The 25,175-nt window shown below is 34.2% G+C and overlaps 5 protein-coding genes across 8 annotated transcripts in view; 4 read left to right on the forward strand and 1 right to left on the reverse strand.

Annotated features, from left to right (window-relative positions):
- Nucleotides 1-15,247, forward strand: part of LOC140824397 (DNA-directed RNA polymerase II subunit 4) — a 35,344-nt gene extending 20,097 nt beyond the window's left edge. The window contains exons 1-2 of one of the 4 annotated variants that reach the window (XM_073185989.1): nucleotides 13,812-13,950; nucleotides 14,575-15,247. In XM_073185989.1, coding sequence (XP_073042090.1) covers nucleotides 14,606-15,022 — 417 coding nt within the window. In that variant the 5' untranslated portion in view covers nucleotides 13,812-13,950; nucleotides 14,575-14,605 and the 3' untranslated portion in view covers nucleotides 15,023-15,247. Of the gene's footprint in view, nucleotides 1-13,811; nucleotides 13,951-14,574 lie in introns of those variants that run through there. The other 3 variants (XM_073185997.1, XM_073185993.1, XM_073186001.1) reach the window with 3 other exon arrangements.
- On the forward strand, nucleotides 6,605-12,983 carry LOC140824361 (putative aconitate hydratase, cytoplasmic). Its single transcript, XM_073185959.1, has 19 exons — nucleotides 6,605-6,750; nucleotides 6,972-7,132; nucleotides 7,209-7,301; nucleotides 7,664-7,849; nucleotides 7,943-8,104; nucleotides 8,453-8,597; nucleotides 8,698-8,840; nucleotides 8,941-8,997; nucleotides 9,087-9,166; nucleotides 9,297-9,372; nucleotides 10,095-10,280; nucleotides 10,452-10,519; nucleotides 10,588-10,706; nucleotides 10,807-10,928; nucleotides 11,046-11,144; nucleotides 11,232-11,711; nucleotides 11,847-11,945; nucleotides 12,034-12,276; nucleotides 12,563-12,983. The coding sequence occupies exons 1-19, from the start codon at nucleotides 6,639-6,641 to the stop codon at nucleotides 12,629-12,631; spliced, it is 2,700 nt and encodes an 899-aa protein (XP_073042060.1). The 5' UTR covers nucleotides 6,605-6,638; the 3' UTR covers nucleotides 12,632-12,983.
- Nucleotides 15,248-16,122: 875 nt separating the features above from the next.
- Nucleotides 16,123-17,885, forward strand: LOC140824414 (16 kDa phloem protein 1-like). The gene is made up of 5 exons (XM_073186006.1): nucleotides 16,123-16,323; nucleotides 16,626-16,691; nucleotides 17,062-17,206; nucleotides 17,418-17,553; nucleotides 17,648-17,885. Exons 1-5 carry the CDS (start codon nucleotides 16,257-16,259, stop codon nucleotides 17,702-17,704), a joined length of 471 nt encoding a protein of 156 aa, XP_073042107.1. The 5' UTR covers nucleotides 16,123-16,256; the 3' UTR covers nucleotides 17,705-17,885.
- A 1,862-nt stretch (nucleotides 17,886-19,747) lies between these two features.
- LOC140824422 (16 kDa phloem protein 1-like) lies at nucleotides 19,748-22,237 on the forward strand. The gene is made up of 5 exons (XM_073186016.1): nucleotides 19,748-19,916; nucleotides 20,138-20,203; nucleotides 20,364-20,511; nucleotides 21,800-21,935; nucleotides 22,038-22,237. Exons 1-5 carry the CDS (start codon nucleotides 19,850-19,852, stop codon nucleotides 22,050-22,052), a joined length of 432 nt encoding a protein of 143 aa, XP_073042117.1. The 5' UTR covers nucleotides 19,748-19,849; the 3' UTR covers nucleotides 22,053-22,237.
- A 158-nt stretch (nucleotides 22,238-22,395) lies between these two features.
- Nucleotides 22,396-23,982, reverse strand: LOC140824461 (expansin-A4-like). The gene is given in 4 exon segments (XM_073186052.1): nucleotides 22,396-22,937; nucleotides 22,940-22,962; nucleotides 23,186-23,504; nucleotides 23,621-23,982. Coding segments are annotated over 4 exon segments (789 nt in total). The 5' UTR covers nucleotides 23,784-23,982; the 3' UTR covers nucleotides 22,396-22,653.
- Nucleotides 23,983-25,175: the final 1,193 nt, after the last annotated feature.

Consider the following 25,175-nt stretch of genomic DNA (forward strand, 5'->3'; position numbering starts at 1 on the left):
AAAGTTATTCCTTTGTTATCCAAGTAATGTTTCATAGAGGTAAATTCAGCACCATTGTCAGCTCTAAGAGTTTTGATACGACATTTAAATTGTGTTTCTACCCAAGAAATAAATGATTGTAGTATTCCTTGAGTTTCAGATTTAAAGCAAATAAGATGAATCCAAGTGTATCGAGTAAAATCATCAACAATTGTTAAGAAATAACGAGCCCCACAATGAGAATTTATTTTATAAGGTCCCCAAATATCACAATGTATCAAATCAAAAGGTGCTTGAGAAGAAATTGAACTAGATGGAAAAGGCAAACGAGTTTGTTTAGCTAAAGGACAAACTTCACAAACATGCTTGGAATCAAAATAAATTGCAGGAACAGATTTACTAAGAATTTGAAGAGGACTAGATAATGGATGCCCAAGACGTTGATGCCAAAGGTTGGAGTGTTTGCGGATAGTGTGGGCCAAGGCTGGATTTTTGTCTTGTGTTAGGTAGTAGAGGCCATTATGTTGCTTGCCCAGGCCAATCGTCTTCCTCGTAGTAGCGTCCTGCACAACACAAAAATCAGGAGAGAAAATTACGATACATTTCAATGCCTTTGTTAGTTTACTAACTGATAGTAAATTAACTTTAAATTCTGGAACTCTGAGAACATCATCAATTTCTATGTCAGGTGAAATACGTAATGAACCAATTGATTCAATATGTGCCTGACTACCATTTGGCAAACCAATAGTGGTTGTTCCTGATATTCTTTTTGATTCTAATAATTCAACTGAGGAAGCCACATGATCTGTGGCTCCACTGTCAATAATCCAGCACAAGCCCGAAGCAGCCAAATTAACTTTAGATGATGATTTGATGTTACCTGTAGTATTTGTAAAAATTTGTGTGTTACCCTCATTGGTTTTTCGGATCATGGCTATTAATTGGTTGCATTCATCAGTTGTGAGCCTTGGACCATCATCTGTTGAAACAAACTTTGTCGTTGTCTCTGGTGCCACCTTCACGTTATTTGCATTTGAAGGGCGTTGATTAAATGGTTTCATATTCTTGCCGTGAAACTTATGACCAACTGGAAAGCCATGGAGGTAGAAACACTTTTCAATGCTGTGATTATCACGGTTGCAATAAGAGCAGTGCAACTGTGCCTTTTGTTTTTGTTCTTGATGTGCTTGAGTTGTCTTGCTATTTTGACCTACAATCATGGCATGGTGGTTCATGTTCCCGCGATTGAGAGAGACTTCAACTTGTTTTTCTTGTTGAAGAATAAGTGAATAAACTCGTCGTGTATAAGGTAGAGGTTGCATCAACAAAATTTGACCACGAATGGCCGCATAACTGTCATTTAATCCCATCAAAAATTGCATAACCTTCTCCTTTTCATCTCTCTGATTAAGTTTCTCCAATCCTCCACACGAACAAGATAATGTCTCATGATAGGATGAGAGTTCATCCCACAAAGATTTAAGCTTTGTGTAATAGACTGAAATAGATTGTTGTCCCTGCCTATGTTCCACAATATTTTGTTTGATCTGATAGATTCTTGAATCGTTCCCTTGAGAGAATCGCTCTTGCAGATCTGCCCAAACTTCTGCTGCAGTCTCCCAATAAATTACACTACTGGCTATGTCCGGATGAATAGAATTCAATATCCAAGACAAAACCATGTCATTGCATCGTTTCCAAGAATCAAAACTAGTGTCTGTTGTAGAAAGTGGCTTGATTAATCCTGTGACCATCCCAATCTTGTTTTTAGCGCTCAAGCTAATTCGCATAGCTCGACTCCATGTGCTGTAGTTGTCTCCTTCGAGTACCTTAGAGACAAGTACCATACCTGGATGATCCGAGTGATGTAGATTGTAGGCGTCCAGGGCTTCTGTGATAGCCTTAGACGATGTTGATTCTTTTCCATTGTTGCCTTTGTCTCCCATGATTGTAACAATTGCGGAAGCGTTTGAAAGATTTCAGAGTCACCAGGTTCAATGCTCTGATACCATGAAAAAAGAAGTAAATATTGGGAGAATTTCTGTCCATTTACTATAAAGAGCAACATGAATTTATACAGGACATAAGTTGCGCTATTCTAGGAAACATAATATACAGAATCAATTCCAATTATTGACTAATATATACATTCCTATACTAGAAAATATTATTCCTATAATCTAGCAGATTTTCTTTCTCGTAACATCCTCTATCTCGTGATCATTTTCACATCCTCTATCTGATCAGGATCAATTTATTTTATGTAATAATGGAATATGCCGATCATCAGTGCTAGAAATAGACCAAGTCCTACATAAATTATACGTAAACAATAAATACTAGCATAAAACATCAAATCGAGTAGGCGTACTTCTTAAATTTAAGGATACTGTAACGTGTTTTTAAAATTAGAAAACAGTTTTTAGGAAAAATCACAAATTTATAATAACTCTTGTATGATAGCGAGCCGGACCAAAAATTTCCATGTGAGAGCGAAAGGATGTCTAGAATTTACGAGTAACTGACAAAATTATAATGTTGTGTTTATATGATTTGATTTGAGCTGAAAGATTTGAGCGGTTAATGAATTTTAATTGTATACTACTAAAAACCATCCAATTAGTATATATGAAAAAATTGAACTTAAAATTCAGCTAAATTCTAATCCTCCACATAAGTCAAATGACAAAAATATATTATACCTTAATCTCAAACGTAAGTGTAGGTCTCCTTAAAAGACAGAATAAAATTAATATTTTTTAAAAATATTTATATCGGAAAATGTACAGAGACTGCCCTTGATAATTATTCGTTAGTTAAGGCTTCCTACCGTACTGAACTATATAATATAAGTCTTTCAAATATATGTGTGTGTGTGTGTTTTCTGTAGTTGGTGGCAATGTAAGATGATGATGATGACTTGTTTTATGGTTTTTCGTAGGACGCAGAATATTCGATTTTACAAAACAAAAGATGCTTGAATGCTTCCACCGGTAATAGGATGTCATCATGTCATCAATCGTGTCAATTTGTATATTTTTTGATAGCGTGCCACTCACTTATTGTACATCATACATTCAAAAAATTTATTTTAATTTGAACTGACATGATAAGCAATATTCATATCATATGCCGATATATTCTCTTATTCCAATATGTATTTAGTTAATTTTCAATTTAGTTGCATCCAAATCCGAAAAAGTCATATTTAGAAATTAATCATGATATATGTCATTTGAATCAGAAGTTATATTCATGTTTCGTATACTCTTTATGTTGACCAACAATTGACACGTTGTAAATTTTCGAAAAAACAAGTATTATCTAAAAAAAAATGTCTAAGTCAAAAAAATGGAAAATGATACTACATACCTAAAAGAGATGCCTGGAGGAGATAATAGGCCAAGAGGACCTGATCTGTGGGATTAGCAGTGAGAGCATCCTCCGACTGATTCCGCGTATTATTTATTGCCACCAAAATGGAAACCAAGATAACAAACAAAGTCCCCCGGCGGTGGACGCCACCACCGGTCCCCTCCCTGCTTCATCCGGTCCAGCATCATCAGAATCGGTCTCCGCAGCGGCGTCCGGAACAGAAGCAATAGGATCACCTTTATACATATATATATTAGTACAATTTTTTAAATTTATTTTTATATATGATAACGTCCTATTTTTTAAACACAATTACTTTTTATGTTATTAACTTTATGTCAGTTGAATAAAAAATTATTATTAAATAATAAATTATTAATTAATTGATTAACACCTCTTTAAATTAATAAAATTTTATGATACCATATTTATTGATTTACGTAAGTTTTACTTATACAATGTGCTTCTCAAAGAAAAATATAAAAAAAACCACTTTTTTTTTTGGTAAGGATCATTTCTTATAGTATTCCAACTTATATAATAAATTGTTGAATTCATATCACATAAATCGGGTGCATATATTCCAATTTTGTGCAATTTTAAGCAATCTTTCTGGGGTAAAATGGTTGAATTTGTCACTTTTTCCCTCAAATTACAAGCAGAAAAGTGAACCAGCACAAAATCCCATCCTATTTAATTGTGTGTGTGTGTGTATATATATATATATATATATCAGGTAACTTTAGTTACAATCTGGGAAAATGAAACTGTTTCTTATGCTAAATATTTTAGTTTCGCTTCTTACTTTTTATTTCTACGGCCTTGAAGGTGTAGCAAATTAACTTTTGATATAAATGACTGTATATTTCTAAAAATATTAATGGATTCAATATTGGTGGCCTCCAATCAATAATTTAATATTGATATATTTATGCCTATGAGAATGAACTTTCAGATTATTCCTGAAACTGAACACAAATGTCTCTATTTCTCAATGTTTAGGATCAATAATTTGTTATTAGGTCAAAAGCGCAAATTTATTTTCTCATATTAGTAGCGGTGCATAGTACATCAATTTAGGTGCTACGGTACCAGACTATTAGACTCATGTTCTAGGAGATCCGTGTATGTCTGTTGATATTATCTCATATTTCTTAGACATCAGTCTTATCATTTTCTTATCGTCGGTATGTCTCAGTAGAGTCAATATGACTTGTTAAAATCTGCGTCACTTTTTTATAGTCCACTTAACTAACCAGATCAAGCGTCGAAGTTTCAGCAGCTTGACGCACTTCTCAACAGGTCACTCATAAATGCTTACGTCAAATTTTATTTGGTTTTAGTGATACACAATTTGAAACGTACGTATTACTAAAATTTCTAACTTGCACTCAAACCTTTTTTGGTTTTAATGCTACAGATTTTGAAACGTGTATTACTAATATTTCTAACTTAAGCATAAAATTGGACTAGTTTAGTTAATCTCTTATCAAAGTGAACACTTGTGAATAGTTGAATTGCTCAACTGAAAGTTACATTTTTAGTTATAATATCTTTTATATAAATTTTGTTATGTTTAATTTAATAATTTTAATGTATGATACTGATGACGATGTCAAGTGAACATATCATCCCCACCTTTGACAGCTAAATTAAAGTTTTCCATCCTCGTATGGTTCTTATCATTTGCATGACTTTTTTGACTTATTATTTTGCGTATTTGTATGAAATATTATCCTTGTGACATGATATATTTAATATAGTATTTGATGCATTAATTTTGAAGAATAAATTTTCATTATATGTAAAAATAACGACATATTTTAACTTCATTTTAATACAAAATTATGATGACAAAAACTTGTGTGAGACGGTCTCACGGGTCGTATTTTGTGAGACATATATCTATTTGGGTCAGTCATAAAAAAACATTACATTTTATGCTCCAAGTATTACTTTTTATTGTGAATATGTGTAAGGTTGACCCGTTTCACAGATAAAGATCCAGGAGATTGTCTCACAAGAGAGCTACTCAATTCTGATCGCACATAACTCCATATCTAACAAGTTTTTCCTTTTTTTCATATTTTTTATATTATAATAATCTTTCATATTTGACAATCATTGTCATTTGTATCTCTCGAATAATTCATTGTTAAATTTTAATTTTAATTTTAATGTAATCAATTATATAATATTTAAATATGGTTATATTTTGTTTTGAAACCTTCGAGAAACTTGCAAAAATATACAAGGGAAGGCGAATGTGGTGGGGGTGTAAACAGATGGGGCCAAAACGACAGCGTTCCAGATCACGAGCACGTGTTTGCCACGCGAGCCGTAGCAAAAGTCAAACGAAATACGTAATTCTCACCACCGTCGGATGCCCGCACCGGAGATCCTACGGTCCACCCAATTTAAAAAAATATATACTGTTTGTTTCCTGAGACAGGTAGTTGTGCTGATCTCTAGGGTTCTGACTATTCAATAATAATACAAAGTACGACATGTATTTATCCTCTTGCTATCCTCAATCATCATCTTCATCTTTGATTCTCAGAGCTTTTCGTTTCGCTTCGAGCGTCTCTTCTCGGGCTCATTTGTGTTCTCCGGTCAGTTACCGTCGATCGTTGAGTTTCTCGTCCGCGTTGCGATCGCGGCGGTGTTCTGTCTCCAGTTGGAGTTGCGGTGTCGGCTCTCGATCGCCGGTTAGTCTTAGAGCTCAGATCAGGGCGTCCTCTCCGGTTCTCGAACGGTTCGAGCGCAAGATCGCGACCATGGGTATGATGTGATGTGTTCTGATTGGTTTAACACTGACTTGTGTGTGTGTTTTTGGCATTTTGGATTGTTGGAATTGGGAAGTGATTGATGAAATGTACTAGATTTTTTAGTGGAGCGAGGTGTTTTGATCATCCATTCCGTCACGTGGCTTCTCTCTGCATCTTTTTATGCAATGTGCATGGATGGATTTTGAAATGTATTATTTTTTGATCGGATCCGTTTTGGTATGTGGATTACCTTTGTTTTTCTGTCACTTCTCTAGTTTGTTCGTAAGTTGAAAGTAATCGTCATTTACATCTTAATGATTTTATCAATCCTTCATTTTCAAATGTCTTCTTGGACTTGCTGTATACCCTTCCTAGGCAACCGCCCATTTTTGGCTTGAACGTTCCGTATTGTACTAGAGATGAGTTTTATTTTAGTATTTGCTATCTTCTACTTCTTAGTTAAGAAGTTGGACATTTATTTTACTATTTCTGATAGTGAGATTTGTAAATGTCATGCAGCATGCTGAGCATCCTTTCAGTGGAATTTTGTCCGGTCTTCCCAAACCAGGAGGAGGAGAATTTGGAAAATTTTACAGCCTACCTGCTTTGAATGATCCCAGAATCGGTATGAACTTTTTTCTCCTAATACCATTTCATATTCCGTGTTTTTTCTGGTTTATGTACCATCCACTCTTGTTGAATTATACAAACTATAACTGCAATTTTTATTTGGCTTTAGAAAGGATTGTCTGGCCAATCTTCTAACTTATGTCAAGGCAGTGTTTTTGTTTGTGCTCTTGTTTAGCCATTGTTTTCTTCACATTCATTGCTGATGTTTACTTGCAGACAAGCTTCCATATTCGATCAGAATACTTCTAGAATCAGCTATAAGAAATTGTGACAACTTTCAAGTCACTAAGGAGGATGTGGAGAAGATCGTTGATTGGGAAAAGTCTGCACCGAAGCAAGTTGAAATTCCCTTTAAGCCTGCTCGTGTTTTGTTACAGGTGACAGATAATTTTGGTTGGAGGTAGATAATATGCTTATAACAGCTTCACATATATTTTTTTTTTCTACTCATAGGATTTTACTGGAGTTCCAGCTGTGGTTGACCTTGCTTCTATGCGAGAAGCAATCAAGGATCTTGGTAGTAACCCAGATAAAATAAACCCTTTGGTATGCTGCATTTCCTATTTGCAATGAACAACCTGCCTGATATATGCTTAGCAGTTTCACTTTTCCATAAGCGTAATCATATTGTATGTGATGACTGTGTGTATTATGCAGCTTTCCATTATGCGTATGTCTATTTTATTTGATCATTTTGTATATTATGCTTTTCTTGCTAATTCATCTTAAAAAAATATGTCCGAGTCTATGGTGAGGAGGAACATTTTGGAACTAGTTTGAGAATTGTATGGTTATGAGGGAAAAGAAATAATATGGAGGTCAGGGAAAAGAAATAATATGGTCACCTCCGTGCTATAACATTCTGTGATTGTTCTGATTTCAGTGTTCTTTTCACTTGTTACATACAGGTTCCTGTGGATCTTGTCATTGATCACTCTGTTCAGGTTGATGTGGCCAGATCAGAAAATGCTGTGCAGGCTAACATGGACTTTGAGTTCAAGAGAAACAATGAGAGGTTTGCTTTTCTTAAATGGGGATCCACCGCCTTCCGCAACATGCTCGTTGTTCCTCCTGGTTCTGGTATTGTCCATCAGGTATAATTTAGGACCGATGTATATCAATTTTATTTTTGGGTATCTCTGCTTGCTGCAGCATGAGTTCATGAGAATGCTATGATTGATTTTTAGGTGAATCTGGAGTATCTTGGGCGGGTTGTTTTTAACACAGATGGCATATTGTATCCGGACAGTGTTGTTGGAACTGATTCTCATACTACCATGATTGATGGATTGGGTGTTGCAGGATGGGGAGTTGGAGGAATTGAAGCAGAGGCAACGATGCTTGGCCAGGTACTTCGCCTATTTTACTCACATATTTATGTAAAGCTTCTCTATTTTATTTTTTGTAGTTCTAGTTTGCTTTGTTATTAGTGCTCTCGCTTGCAGGATAATGTGTTGCTTTTTAATTGAAAATAGTACAATTTTTTAATTATCATTCATTTGAGACTCGAATACTGGATTTCATCTCATGATTTCACTAAGTTAAAGCTCCCTATACTTAAAATCCGTCTCTTGGTTGCATGTTATTTTACAATACTTATGTTATCTTCCTATAATATCTTGCTCTGTTTTGTGCATTGATTTTGGCAAATTCTCGGTGTGTTGAGCATAAATATTTGTCTCCTGCAAATTTGGCAGCCTATGAGCATGGTTCTTCCTGGTGTCGTTGGTTTTAAATTGTCTGGAAAATTGCGTAATGGGGTTACTGCAACAGATTTGGTTTTAACCGTGACACAAATGTTGAGAAAGCATGGCGTCGTTGGCAAGTTTGTTGAGTTTTATGGTAACTCTCTTGTATCCATAATGTTCGCAAAGTTTTCTTGTTGCATCTTCTCTTATGGTGCAGTGGCTGATATTTGTTCTACCTCTTAAAATGTTGGTAGGTGAAGGCATGGGTAAGTTATCATTAGCAGACAGAGCGACTATTGCAAATATGTCTCCTGAATATGGAGCAACCATGGGTTTCTTCCCTGTGGATCATGTCACCCTGCAATACCTGAAATTGACTGGAAGAAGTGATGAAACGGTTTGCTACAAGTCTACAACTTCTTTTTATACAGATATCATAATATCGTATAAAAGTTTATGAAGATTATGTAAGTTTGTCAAATGCTTCAACTGGGCAGGTAGCAATGATTGAGGCATATCTACGTGCGAATAATATGTTTGTTGACTACAATGAGGTAATTGTCTGAGTTCTTCGCTATTTTTCATGTGGCCCATCAAGTTGCACAAAATAACCAAGAGCTTACTTGGGTGAATGCATTTACAGCCTCAAGAAGAAAGAGTGTACTCGTCTTATCTGGAGTTAGATCTTACTGACGTAGAACCTTGTATTTCAGGACCTAAAAGGTATTGTACTTGATAATGTTTATTTAGGGCATTGGCAAATCGAAGTGCTGTTGCTTCCACCGTTCCACATTGTTACTTCTTGAAAATATATTTTACTTGGGGTTAATAAGTTGCTGCAATGAAAAATTAGGCCTCATGACCGGGTTCCAATAAAAGATATGAAGGTTGATTGGCATTCATGTCTCGACAGTAAAGTTGGTTTCAAGGTAGATGCAAAGTTCTGGTTTTTTTTTTTGCACTCTGAAATTCTTGTTTTTGAACTTTACAACCAAGTTGACTGAAAATACGAGAAAATAATGACACTGAACCAAGATAAATTTGTGTGCGATCAATCTATCATATAACGAGCATACCATCCAAATCTCTATTGTTTATTCTTTGTGAATGGAAATCTACTAGTTTTGAATGGTCAGTCTGAACCTAATGCAAAGTATTTACCTTTCGAAAACTAGATATGAAACGACATTGATATTACATGTCAATGTTTGCATTCCATTTTCCGCTTCCTTGTATTATTATTATTAGAATCCAAATGTCGCATTACTTGAAGAAAGAATATATTTGATTCAAGTAGGTTGTACGGTTCGTCATAATTTACTATCTACCTGAATACATGATTAGAACAGCAAATTTCATTTTTTTTTAATTATAGAGGGATTAGAATTACTTGGATCTCGTTATTCTGATCTAGGAAATGATCTTACTCTGATGTGATTCATCTGAACTACGATCCGGACCATTTAAGACTGATTGTTCAATAATACAATGTGTTGCAGAGTACATGGACCATAATCTATCAGTAATTAACTTGAGGTCTGAACAACAATGAAAGTATATGGATGAGCGAAATATCCGGAAACTAGTAGGAAACCATTGTAATAGATGCAAAGAAGAATTGTGTTAACTTAGATTTCTCCATACTTTACAGGGGTTTGCGGTGCCGAAAGAACAACAGGAGAAAGTAGTAAACTTCACATTCCATGGGCAGCCTGCAGAACTCAAGCATGGAAGTGTTGTTATAGCAGCCATTACGAGTTGTACAAATACATCAAACCCTAGTGTGATGCTTGGAGCTGGTCTTGTGGCAAAGAAAGCATGTGAATTGGGGTTAGAGGTTAGTATTGGTCTTTCAGGATTATCTATATGGATTCTGTTGTGGTTCATTTTCATATTTTTTATGCACCTATGCTTTAACCTGTCGTGGCTTGATTAGCTCTCTGATTTCTTATTTTTTGATAGACAGCTCGACTTTTCCTGACATATTTCATGATGACTGTTTTAATAGGTTAAACCATGGGTAAAAACAAGTCTCGCCCCGGGGTCTGGAGTCGTAACAAAATATTTGCTCGAGAGGTATAGAGAGATGTTTCATTCACAATTTCTTATGTTTGATACTGACTTGTATTTATGATCTCTCATAGTGGCCTGCAAAAGTACTTGAACCAACAAGGGTTCAACATCGTTGGCTATGGCTGCACAACTTGCATCGGAAATTCTGGGGATCTCGATGAATCTGTTGCTTCTGCAATTACTGATAACGGTATTTTCCCACTGCTTTCCCATTTTCCTTGGGTATTGTGACTCTATCGTTGTTAATCAATGTCATGTTCCAATTGTCATTGTTCCAACTTATATTGCAGATCTTGTTGCTGCTGCCGTGCTCTCTGGAAATAGGAACTTTGAAGGCCGTGTTCATCCACTAACAAGAGCTAATTATCTTGCTTCACCTCCACTGGTTGTTGCCTATGCACTTGCTGGCACGGTATGCTGAGGGACTTTTGTGGAGCTCATTTTAGTCTATGATACGTTACAACTTATATGGTGGCGAGCTTTCTTTTTATTGGTTAACTAATTTCTGCTGATTTTACTGAATTTTTAGGTTGACATTGACTTTGAGAAGGAACCAATTGGTACTGGGAAAGGTGGGAAAAGTGTGTACTTCAAGGATATCTGGCCTACTAGCGAAGAAATTGCTGAGGTAGTTTGAGTTTCCGTGATTTGTATGACCTTGAATCATGATTTTTCTTGGAGACTATTAATTAATATTTATAAGTGTCTCATGTAGGTTGTTCAATCCAGTGTACTTCCTGAAATGTTTAAGAGCACTTATGAAGCCATCACGAAGGGCAACCAATTATGGAATCAATTAACAGTAACTTCGTCAAGTCTTTATGCATGGGATTCGAACTCAACTTACATCCACAAACCTCCATATTTCAGCGGCATGACAATGCACCCTCCTGGTCCCCGTGGAGTGAAGGATGCTTATTGCTTGTTGCTGTTTGGTGACAGTATAACTACTGATCATATCTCTCCTGCCGGAAGTATACACAAGGACAGTCCTGCTGCAAAGTTCTTGATTGAGCGTGGGGTTGACCGGAGGGATTTCAATTCTTATGGTAGTCGTCGTGGCAATGATGAGGTTATGGCAAGGGGTACCTTTGCTAACATTAGAATTGTAAACAAATTATTAAATGGAGAAGTGGGACCGAAGACCATTCACATTCCCACGGGGGAGAAACTTTATGTGTATGATGCAGCAATGGTAAGCTTGATGGTTTAGCATGATAGTTCTGAGTTTTTTACATTCAGTGGTACAAAACATTTGCAGTAGTAGATCTTGTGCAAAACTACATTCTCAATCACTGTTAAAACACTTGACTTGTTTTTCTCATGTCAGAGATATGCCTCAGCTGGACAAGATACCGTTGTTATTGCTGGTGCAGAATATGGAAGTGGTAGCTCTCGAGACTGGGCTGCGAAAGGACCAATGCTCCAGGTGAGTCATATTTAACAATTCGTAAAAGTCATGTCAGTCACATTATGAATTGTAGTCAAGTTGTGTATTATTTTCATTGTTAATTCAGGGTGTAAAAGCAGTCATTTCTAAAAGTTTTGAGAGGATCCACCGCAGCAACTTGGTTGGTATGGGTATTATCCCACTTTGCTTCAAGCCTGGCGAGGATGCGGATACCCTAGGTTTGACCGGGCACGAGCGTTACACCATAGACCTCCCATCAAAAGCGAGTGATATAAGGCCTGGACAAGATATTACGGTGACGACTGATAGTGGAAAATCTTTTACGTGTACCTTACGCTTTGACACAGAGGTACTCACTCTGACACTACTGTGATTTTAGTTTCTTGTTGATGCACGTGATCAGTTTCTGCCTTTCTAGTTTTTCGAAACTGTAATTTCTTTTTAAACTTTTAAATTTGGATGGAATAGATAGCTATCCAATTAGTAGATAAACCTTCTGCACATGGATGAAGATTTCAAGAATAGATTTCAGTCATTTGTAACCGATACAGAGATTTGATCAATCAATTTGGTGAAATTACAAGCGCAAACAATGAGTGGAGATCCCATAAGCACTTTTATTTTTTTCCGTGCAGGTTGAGTTGACATATTTTGACCATGGAGGGATTCTCCAGTATGTCATTCGTCAGTTAAGCAAAGAGTGAAGAGAACAGTGAGATTTGCTGTCTTTCAAAGTCGTCGTCTCGCAGCTGCCGTCTGTTTATACCTGAGTTTGTTCCATGAGATTGGCTGGGGATTGGGTCTGAATAAGAGGGGGATATTTTACATGTTTTCACCCCATCAAGTTGTTTGTTGAACTTTCCAAATGCTATTTTTGAAACTTTTCTTTGAAATGTATGTTTACTGTCGGCAACAGGTGGTAGTGTTCTATCTGAAACTCACCTCTTCTCAGTTCTCATGGCACTGGTGCATGTCTTGTTATATTTCTATGTTATGTGTGTGTTAGATGTTTCTCATATACATAATAATAAATAAAGCACATTCGTTTGTGTTTCACATTTAACATATTTTTTTTGTTTTTCTTGAATGTTGTGTTTGGATTTATAAAATTAGATTTGAAGAAATAATCGAAATTCATTAATATATATTGGAGTGAGTCTCATGTGAGACCGTCTCACGGATCATAATTTGTGAGACGGGTCAATCTTACCCATATTCACAATAAAAAGTAATACTCTTAGCATAAAAAGTAATATTTTTTCATGGGTGACCCAAATAAAAGATCCGTCTCACAAATACGACCCGTGAGGCTGTCCCACACAAGTTTTTACCTATATATTGAAATTACATGATTTGATATAAAATTAATATGAAATCTATTTGAATTTTATTTATCCAAAATATATTGAAATTGGTAAAAAAAAAATCATCATTTAAAATCCATCGATTTAATTTTAACTGATATATTGATGAGAAATTTTATTTATCCAAAAAAATATATTTAATCATTATATATTTCTTTTAAAAAGCCATGATTTTTTATGGGAAAAAACAATTAATTGTACAAAAGGAGTTTGGCATCTTTTTATTTGAGAAAACTACAATTTAAAACATGTAAGTTTTATTATTATTATTTTGATTTTTTAATTTATAACAGTTAAGTTTGACTCCTTTTTTTAATTAATTTTTTTAATTATGTTCGAGTCTGTTATCTTTGATTTTTCTATTAATTTAGTTTTTTAAAAAATAATCTTCTCGTTATATTTTTTAGGGCAACGTAGATATGACAATATCTTATAAGTAATCATAAAAATAAATTACATAAATTGCTAAAAAAATTAATTTATGGGACTATAAATTAAAATTTCACAAAATAGAATATAAAGATCTTAAAAGAATTAAACGACTGAGTTTACAGTTTCTTTTTCCCTGTCAAATGCTATTTGCACCTATTAATTTCCCCTGATCGATTCTTGAGGTATTTCTCCGCCGGCTTGATTTTTCGTGAGCGAGAGCGTACGAGGTAAGGGACGAAAACTGCTACTAGAATTCTCTGTTCTGATTTTTACAGGATGTGATGTGTGATTGATCCCTTGAAGTCTCGTATCTGTTACGGACCTTAATTTGAAAGGGCTTCGTTATTTGTCGAATCGGGGCAAAAATAGGTGCTATTGTTGTTGTTGTGAACATATTACTGCAAGTGTTGAGTCTTCTTTTTTCGATTCATGACGTTTGTTGGGTTAATTGAGATTTTGTGGAATGGATTTAAATAGGGCAGATTTAATTTTAGATGGAAGGTAAACCGAACTCGAGTTCGTACTAACGTAGATTTTTCAGTTTGAGACTGTTCTTCGGATGATGTTGTGCTCTCCAATCATGTCTTTGATTATATTATTTAGGGCTGTCAAAATGTGATTTTATTTTGGTTTATGTTAAATTCTTGGATTTATGGCTGTTTCTGTTGAGGTGAAAGAATGTGAACTGAATAGATTTTGGGACCTTCTTAAATCTTAAATTTTTGGGATGCAACCACACCGTTATGGTTGTGATTATGTGTTTTATGAGTTGATTAATTAGATTCGAGTAAATGGACTATTTCAGCTTAGAAATACTTGGGTCTTAAACTAAATATGAGTGGAATTTGAAGGGAGATACAGGTCCAGATAGAAGATTGAACTATGTCTGGAGAAGAAGAAGAAAATGCTGCTGAGCTAAAGATACCTGACGAATTTTTGAAAGCCAAATGCCTAATGAATTGTGAAGTTTCCCTGATTCTTGAACATAAGTACGAGCAACTTCAGCAGATGTCCGAGGACCCAATGAATCAAATGTCACAGGTTTTTGAGAAATCACTCCAATATGTGAAGCGCTTCAGCCGGTATAAAAATCCTGATGCTGTCAGACAAGTTCGAGAAATTCTTAGTAGATATCAGCTGGCTGAATTTGAGCTGTGTGTGCTTGGGAACCTCTGCCCAGAAACGGTAGAGGAGGCTATAGCTATGGTTCCAACAATCAAGACAAGAGGACGTGCACATGATGATGAGGCGATTGAGAAGATGTTGAATGACCTCTCCCTTATCAAGAAATTTGAGTAGTTGCATATTTTCAGTGCCCGGCGCAGGAAAGTTTGTTACTTGCAATGTTTCTACACTGATATCTCAACAGTAGCTTTATCATGTATTGGTAGATACTATCTTGATTCTGCATCATTTATGCTGAACTTGGTGATGGTTTCTTGGTTCTTGAAAACAGCTTGAGAATCTGGTTGTCAACCTGATATTTCAGAGGCTTAATAAATTGTGGTGGAATTTGGAGTGTGCAGATGCTATTTGAAATTTGAAGGATTAGCTTAACTGGATTAATGAAAAAAATTGCATAATTTGTTTTGGATGCCCATATTTATTTCTCTCTTCTAGGATCACTTACTGGTTTTTGGATGTATTTTTCTGGTGCGATTTTTTAATCTCGTTAGACTAGTGCATTTCAAGATCTTGGCCTCCCCCGCATGCCCTATATGTGGTTTTTTGTGTTTAATAAACATGGGTTTACTTTAGGGGATGGGTAACCATACCAATATTCACAATAAAAGTAATACTCTTAACATAAAAATTAATAATTTTCATGGATGATCTAAATAAGATATTCGTCTCACAAAATATGACTCGTGAGATCGTCTCACATAATTTTTTGTCATTATTTAAATAAGAACTACCTAATCCATGTGTGAGAACAGAGATATCGTACGCCAATGTGGAAAATGTTTTTGGGCAATTGGAAGATTATATTATATACGTCCAAAGGCGGCTAAATGTCCTGCTCCTCCCAAACTTCCCTCTTCCACTGATTTTTTATCCAACATAATATAATATATTATGATTTGTGTAGTAGAACAGATGATCAATAAACTACCACACAATAAATTTTACGGCAAAACGGGAATCATAAATTGAATTATTAATTTCAAAATTTTCTTTTTTAATAATAAAAAAAAAACAAATCAATTTTAATGTCGTAATACTTGTTTGATATTGATTTATGTTATTTTACCTCAACTTGTCTTTATTTGATAAACATTACGTTATTTCCTAATGAAAGACTAAAAGAAAAAGTCCAAACGCGCCGGTGTGTCAACCACGGTCGGAACTTGACCACATCAATATAATATACGTATTTTGATTATGACGAAATTGAATATAAATCAATGTCAACATGATATCTCTTCTATAAAAACACAAATCCTTCACACATCTTTGAATATAAGATCAATACCATTAATTTTGAGAGCTCGTATATACTTATTTTCAGTATCCAAATTTCCCCGATACGAAGATGACGATCGGAATCATGGACGTGACTCTGGTGGGAGCTCGAGGTCTAAAAAATGCAGACTTCTTAGGTATATTTTTTTATATTTATGCAATTGTGATACGTAGAGTTCTTAGGTCGAATTTCTCGGATTACGTTCGAAACCAATCTTAAATTTTGATTATGGTAATCGTTTTTTTTTGGGTCATTTTTAAAGGGTGAAAGTGCATTAACATCCCATGATGTAATTAATATAATGGTCATTTTGAATATTAATTAATTTCTTTTTTTTTTGTTCTGCAACAGATAATTTTATTTTTAATTTCTTGAAATGTGGTAGCAATATTTGTTAAATTTTTAATGCATGACATATTTTTAATTTAATTTTGACAGGCAAGATAGATCCATATGTTTTGATTCAATACAAAAATCAAGAGCACAAGAGTCGTAAGGCTAGTGGTAAACTCCAATTGTCTCTCATCCATGCATTTTAAATTTCATTAAAAAAAACAATTTAGTGTAAAATATTGTGAAATGATATTAGAAAATTAGTGTAAAATATTGTCAATAATATATGAAGTATTTTAGAATTTTAGAAGAAGTATCGAATTGGATACATATATTCATAATGTATAGATACAAAATATGATTCAAATTAAAATATTGATTATGTTAGAAGACAAATAAATTGAAGTATGAATAAATTCATAACATTTAATATTTTTTAGTTTTAAATTATTATAATTGGCTAAACTATATATATATATATATATATATATATATATATATATATATATATATATATATATATATATATATATAAAATCAGGGCAAGGCAGTGCACCATTGTGGAATGAGAAGTTCAGATTCAAGGTTGAATTCCCAAACAAAGGGAAGATTGAGCAGCAGAAGCTTGTTCTCAAAATCATGGACCGCGACACTTTTACTCGTGATGATTTTCTTGGCCAAACAACGTAAGAATATTCTTGCATGTAATATATAACAAATACATCTCGAAAATTTCGACCTTTTTTTTAAAAAACTAAATTCGTGATTAAATTTTCATGCTATTCCATCTCGATATAATTAAGTCTGCCATTTGATGGAAGTATATGATATTTGTACGATAAATATTAAATTTATATCTTAATTATATATTAATTAGTTGCAAATTCCAAAATATAGCATTTATTTGAAGGAACTCTTTGAGACGGGGATGGAGGAAGGCAAGGCCGAGCTTAAAACTCAGAAGTATAGGGTTGTTTCTGCCAATCAAACTTACCATGGTGAAATTAATGTTGGAGTCACTTTTACTGCACAGGTAAATATTTATTCACTTCTACAATTTTCAAATTAAGTAAATATCAACTATTGTTTTTATTTTTATTTATGCAAATAATTTTTTTCATGTACAGGGAGAAACTAATAATAACGAGCAAGACTTTGGTGGATGGAAGGAAAACACATTTTAGTCAATTGAATTAATTTGATTTGTTCAAATTCAAGTTCAAGACTGTAAAATATGCAATTATTTCATTTTTTTAAAAAAATATTTTCTATTTTGTATCATATTATACAGTATTTGTTTTCTAGCACTTTTTTGCTGTCTGTTTTGTAATTTAACTGCAATAAAAAAAATTGTGAATATTTTTATTAATGAATTATATATATATATATATATATATATATATATATATATATATATATATATATATATATATATTGCAATCGAATCATTCTCTTCATTATTTTTTCCCATGAAAAAAATAGTAAAAAGATTTTGTGGTGAAGTATGTATGATGCGACAATGTATACATGAACGTCATCATGTCAACGTGATATTGGTTTAGAACTAAACCTACAAAAAAATTGACAGGTTGGCCCGCTTAACCCGCAACTCGTGGTGGGTTGGTTTGTGGGCCATCTCATCCCACTCCATAAGCTGGCGGGGGGAGGTGGGGTGGTACAGCTCGTTCGACAGCTCTAAATTTCATAAACTAAGATAGTAATAATGATAAATAAGTTAATAATTAATGATTATAATATATGGCATTTACCATTCACATCAACGTGAGAAGTGAGAACTATTGATGCGACATCTTATATATATATATGGCATTTCAAGCACTATATTCTACAATGAGTTGCAATAGCGCGTGTTCTAAGAATATTAACACCAACGAATTAAATCGACTTTGATTTAAAACCAAGCGGAAGAAACTTGAAGTAATTCTTCCTGAAAATGACTTTTATATATATAAAAAAAATTTAACTCATGTAAACTGAATAATTGAAAAATGGTAGATTGGTTTTTGCATTCATCAGTTCAGCTATGGTGACAACTGAACTGGCGGATACTCCAATTGATCCAAACAGTTTGAAAACATCAATTAATCTGTTAAATACACAAAATATGTTTATGGATGTTCGGAGACTTCAAATGCTCCTATGTTACCCCTTCTACCGCCTCGGATAGGATCCACTAGAAGACTTTGATTTATACAACACTTTGTATAGACCCACTCAGCTAGGACTTATACTACTGCCTAAACTGAACTTCTAGCTACGACTGAAAGCAGTACCTTCCAGCCAACACTTCTTTAATGTCTATGTGTCAAAGACTACATACACGAGTTTAACGTCTTTGTGCAAGATTGAATTTGAGTGGTTGAGAGAATTTGTGTTTGAGAACTGAACAAAGATGTTCTCACACACTGAGGGAAAATAACTTCTAATCTAAGCTGATATATCTTTGGTATCCCTCTGGGCTGATTGCTTCTGAAAGCTGATGTGCAATGTGTGTGCCTTTTCTTTTCACTCTTGTAGAAGCTTTTTGTTTAGTATCTCGTTCTTTTTCTTCAGCTTCTTCTTGTTTTCTTGTTTTTGAGTCTTCACTGATCTTCTCTTTATATAGGCGGGAAAACTGAACGTACAGTGATACTCATTTATTGTATCTGTTGCATATTGAATTCATTTCTTGGACTTTATGTCTCGACTTTTCGACTGCCCTTTTTGAAACATTTTGTCATTAATGCTCTGATGCAACGTCCATTATTGTCCTTTGACTGGACAATGGCTTTGTACCTTCATGCACAGCTGGAATCCACTAAAAGAGTTTGTCTTCATCTATAACTGAAAGATTCTGATTGATGCTTCGAACTGGTCAGCTGAACTGATGTTCAGTTGAGCTGGTGAAATCAGTTGGCTCTTCAGTTGAACTGATTTCACTCTCGTTCAGTTGAACTGATCAGTTGGGTTTCTTCATCAGTTGAATACTCGTTCGGCTGGTCAAACTTTTAAAATTCTCCTGATGAACTACCCATCAACTGGACAATCCTAAAGTTTGCATGGAATGTTCCAAATAAACTTAATTACCACGAGAAAAAAATTCCAAACGCATGTCTCGTCGGGCGTAGTCCAAATTTGACTTCATCATGCCTTGTACTATGCACATTTTTACCATAATAAAATTGAAATAATCGTGTCTACACACGATACCTCTTCTATATAAATACCACTCATTTTCATAATCGTTTTTGCAACACATACATATATAAATATCATCCAAAATTTCCTGTAATATTTGTTTTCTTGTCATATTCCAAGATACATAAATAATGACAACTGGGATAATGGAGGTCACTCTTGTCGGAGCTCGAGATCTAAAAAATACAGACTGCTTTGGTAAGAATAGGGTTTTACATCGATCCGATTTTGATTTTTTTTTTTCTTTTTACACGCGACGACGGATTTGAAATTTTAGTTTTGTTTATATACAAATTTTCAAATTCTGATTCGGAATGACGACTTCTTTTATGATTGGAATTTATCCAAAGTTTTCACAGTTTTAATATCGGAGAAACAACTTAATTAATTTATGCATAATACACATTCTCGTTTCGCAGGTAAAATAGATCCATATGTTTTGGTTCAGTACAAAAATCAAGAGCAGAAAAGTCGTACTGTTCGAGGTATATTTTAGTTATTTTATTAATATATGAGATATTTTAGAATTTTAAAATATAAAAAGGCTCTGAACTAATATATATTTTTATTTACTATGACATTATTTAATATATTTTTTGGTCAAATTACTAATTAAATAATTATGGGAATGTATATTATAATCAGGGCATGGAAGTCATCCAGTACTGTGGAATGAGAAGTTCAGGTTCGAAGTAGAATTTCCGGACAAAGGGAATGAACACCCCAAGCTTGTCCTCAAATTAATGGACCGTGGGATATTCTTCGCCCCCGATGGCTTTCTTGGCCGAACAACGTAAGACTCTAACATTTTAGATATTGATTCGTGAGACGATAAATTGAAATATACAAGGAAAAAAAAATTGTCTTATATTTTTGCGATAAATAATGACTATTTAATATAATTGTATTTATTGTTTTTCTATAAATGAATAGAAATTGGTCACATTTTGTACTTTCTTGAAATTTAAATTTTTTTTTAAAAAAAAAATTCGTCACATCCCCGAGTTTCGACGCATGTTCGCGATCACATGAGAGGCTGCACCTACCCCTTATTTGCCATTTTCTTTTTCTCAATATATTTATGATTTTCATTTTTATTGAATAATAAATAATTCACGTGTTTTGAGTCTACTTTCCTCCCGTACAAACAAGAATATTGGCTCCACTACGAAACCAATCAAATGTATTAATTTTTTTTTAAAAAAATTGTTTTGGACAGTTCATAAAATTATATTTTATAAATTTTAAACTATTTTATCAACTTACATGCCGTTAAATTGTATTTTTGAAACAACACTATTAATATGCTTGGAAGAAATAAAAATAATAGATCTTGAAATATTGTTTTCTTTGGTTTAAGACAAAAGCTTGTGTGAGACGGTCTCACGAGTCGTATTTTGTGAGACAGATATTTTATTGAGTCATACATGAAAAATTATTACTTTTTATGCTAAAAGTATTATTTTTTATTGTGAATATTGATAAGGTTGACACGTCTCACAGATAAAGATTCATGAGACCGTTTCACAAGAGACCTACTCTTGATTTTATTAGAGACTTTTTTTAGCACCATTGTGTTTTGGAAAAGTGTTAGCAAAATGACTAAAAACAAAAGTATAGAAGCAAACTCGTAAGGACAAAACAGTAACTTGAAAGTATGAGTATCGTATATTTAGTAACAAAATCAAACCGAAACTTGTAGTAAGTACAGTTCCTTTATAACAAATTTTGTTATCTCCGGTGTGTGCTTCGAAGATTTAACGTATGTTTTCGAACGAGCTGATACAACTGAAATTTCGTATCACTTGATCTAAATTCAGTGTCCAATTTTCCGGCGAAAATGCTCATTTTCGTCCATATTGTTTGGAGTTTCTAACCCGATTCAGTCCCTCTTCTTTCCTATCCTAACGTCGTGCTCCCGTTATCATGTCAAGTATTCATTAATTGTGTCAATTTTTCAAATATTAGTGTCTCTTTTATTCTACAATATAACCGGAAAGAGACCTCAACTATGGAGATCACATCATCATACCATATGCTTTATATTTTAATTAAATAGTTTACAAATCGAAAAAATGCAGAATCTATTTGAAGGAAATATTTGAAATTGGGATGGAGGATGGCAAGTCTGGAATTAATACTCAGAAGTACAGAGTTGTTTCTGCCAATCGAACTTATCATGGTGAAATTAAAGTTGGAATCACTTTTCAAACAAAGGTAAATCAATTTAACCCAAAGCCCCCCCTTGTCCATATATAAATTATTTCAATTTAATTAAATTCAAACATTTCTTATTTATAGCAATTTTTTTATTTGCAGGAACAAACTGATTAGGAGCAAGTGTACGGTGGAGAGACTTTCTAGTTATTATAACTTGTTCAAGAATATTTTATGTCAAAAATATTTTTTTTCACTATAAATATCAGATCGAATCATCTCAAGAAAATAACTATGTGAGACCGTCTCACCGAAATAGTCTCTTTTACTTATCAAATAATCACCCCTATTCATTTTCATAATTGCAAATTTATCTTTGGTAATTTTACGATTATCGGTATTTTACCTTCTGACAATTTTAATAATTATAATGTAAACTTAATTCTATAATAATCTCCCAAATTTTTTTAATAAAATAAATGAATTATTATTCAAAGAAAAAATTATATATGTAAAAATATGCCAAAAAGTGACTATTGATAGAAGTAATATTGATAAGAAAACAAAGGAGAGAGTGAGGTGAGGGCCAATTCCACTTTGCAGCCGCTTCAAGCCCCAAAACAACTACATTAAAAAAAAAATCACAATTTCACTACACTTTAATCACATTTCACGAATCCAATTACGAAAAATCTGACGAGCACGATAACCAAAATTTGACCAAAACACCAAATGATTTGTGCCAAAGAAAAATGGGACAATTGTATATATTAAATCGTCAAACTCTAAAATTCTTGCCGGTAAAGGTTTGGCCAAATTGCCAATTAGAGGGTACGATGTTCCACGAAGTGGAGGTCCTACGATCGCTTCCTCTCACGCGGAACGAGAGCGACTGCCCCGCCAATATGGCGTTCGATTGCCAATTCTGGCCCCAGTTTCGGCTGAGCGGCATCCAACCGGTTTTCGACCCTTTGACCCAAGCATTCACGATGTCTCCGGCTCCAGCCACGTTTGTGATCAGTATCAGATTGAAGTATTTGAAGCCATTGATTGTGAACCTTATCCCCCTTTCTTGTGGCATGGCACCCTGCTCGTGAATCAAAAGCGTTAGCAAGTAGAAATTCAAGAATCTAGTTTAACTTATTCCCCCATTTATTTTCGACCATTCTACCAAAGAAATGAAAGAATCCATTATCTCAGAAAGTTCAAATTTCAGAGCTTACTATTCAGTAAAAAACGGCTTTATTGAACTTCCCAATAGTATGCACTATCAACAAAATTTGGAACAAAACAAAAGAGTGGTGGCTGACCTTCTATAGGAAACAGGGACAATCCCTGCCCTGTACTCGGCAATCTTGAGGAACATGGGCATGGCGAGATCGAAATGAGGGCGCGGAGGGTTGCACCAGCCGCCGTTGTCGTTGGGCAGCGCCCAGTTGGGCGGGCAGAAATTGGTGCCCGTTACAAATATGGAAGGCCTGCCTGGGTGGCACCACTGCGGCGCATCCCTGCATTTGATCTCGAAGCAAGCGCCGCAGCTGAATCCTTTGTTGAATAGCGCTGTGCTCAGCGCCGCGTTGTTCACTCCATACCCCTGGCTGTACAAGTTTCCATACCCACAAGCACCCCCTGATACACAACACCACATAATGTATATGTCCCGATTACCGTCATACTCAAGACTCTTTACGAATATTTTAACGAATCCAAAGTTATAAAATACACTAGACATATTTTAGTCATACCCATTGTCCCCGAGGCATCACTGCCGCCGTAAAACGTAGCATGAGCTGTCTGCCACGTCGACGAGCCGGTGTAGACTCCGGGGATCCGGCCTTCAACGATGCTCGATGCTAGTAGGAGAAGAAGGGTACTAGAAATGATAGTTGAAACACAAGGTATCGCCATGCTTTTTGGGTAATTTTAGGTTTCTTACATGTAACAAATGAAAGATGGATGAAGAGCTACTACTTATTGAGGAGAATATCATAGTTCATGCACATCTCCCATAATCAATGTTTTCCTAAATTAATGCGTATATTGGCGGAAACTTTTGAATATCAACCCTTGGGGATTCTTTCTTTGACAAATTTGTCCTTAGATTATGCAAATTTTTTATAAAAAGAGAGATGGGATTAAGGTGTTTTTGAGGGGGTATTAAAGGGAAGCAAAGGTGTGTTTCCATAGGAAACATATTTACTCAAATGTTATGAAACGGTTCCGCCGCTTTGCTTGAATATCAAGTTGTGCCATTTTAACGCCTCGGGGATATCATTTCCAAGATTTTCAATTCTCTTTATATTCTTTTTGAAACTTTAATCACTTTAGTTAAATGTCATGTTTGATCCCTTAAATCATCGACAAATTTTTAAGTACGGTGGAGGTGTGTTTGGATCGAACGATTTGAATTAAATAATTTTAGAGTGGGTTTCATGTGAGACCGTCCCACATATCCTAATATGTGATACGGGTCACCCCTACCGATATTAACAATAAAAAGCAATAATATTAACATAAAAAATAATACTTTTTCATGGATGACCCAAATAAGATATTTGTCTCACAAATACGACTTGTGAGACCGTCTCACACAAATTTTTGTCATAATTTTAATATAAAATTTAACTCGTCACACCAATTTAGATACTCTTGAATTTCATTAACTAAAATAAAAATATTTCCTATAAAAAACTTTTATTTTCCTTGTGTTAATGAAATACAATTACTTCTATATCTTTAGAAATGGTTGTAGGATCTTATTTATGAAGAAAGTGGAGGAGATTAAGCCTAATGGAACTTATTTGTGTAATTGTGTTCCATGTTCATACTCTTTAAAAAAAATTATATATTAGTTTTTGTTGGTTAATAGACGTGAAATAATATTAATTTTTAAATAAACCTAATTATGTACTTTGGAGATGAATTAATTTTTTTAAAAAATAATACTTAATATTTCAAATTGATGTCAAATTGTGAGTATATACGAGACAATATAATTTTTCGATATTTATAATAATATATTACAAATTTATAATTGGTGATTAATTATGGAGAGCAGTTTTTGAAAAATAATACTTAATATTTCAAATTGATGTCAAATTGTGAGTATATACGAGACAATATAATTTTTCGATATTTATAATAATATATTACAAATTTATAATTGGTGATTAATTATGGAGAGCAGTTTTTGAGGAAGGAAACGTCCCATCGTATCCTATTGGCCGCCCCCAAATCCGGCATTGATTTAAGAGGAAATTTCCGTCAATAAATTCTTGTATCTGTCCATAATTTAAATTC

The sequence above is a fragment of the Primulina eburnea genome, chromosome 1 (assembly GCF_022965805.1).
Source record: "Primulina eburnea isolate SZY01 chromosome 1, ASM2296580v1, whole genome shotgun sequence".
Lineage (NCBI taxonomy): Eukaryota > Viridiplantae > Streptophyta > Magnoliopsida > Lamiales > Gesneriaceae > Primulina > Primulina eburnea.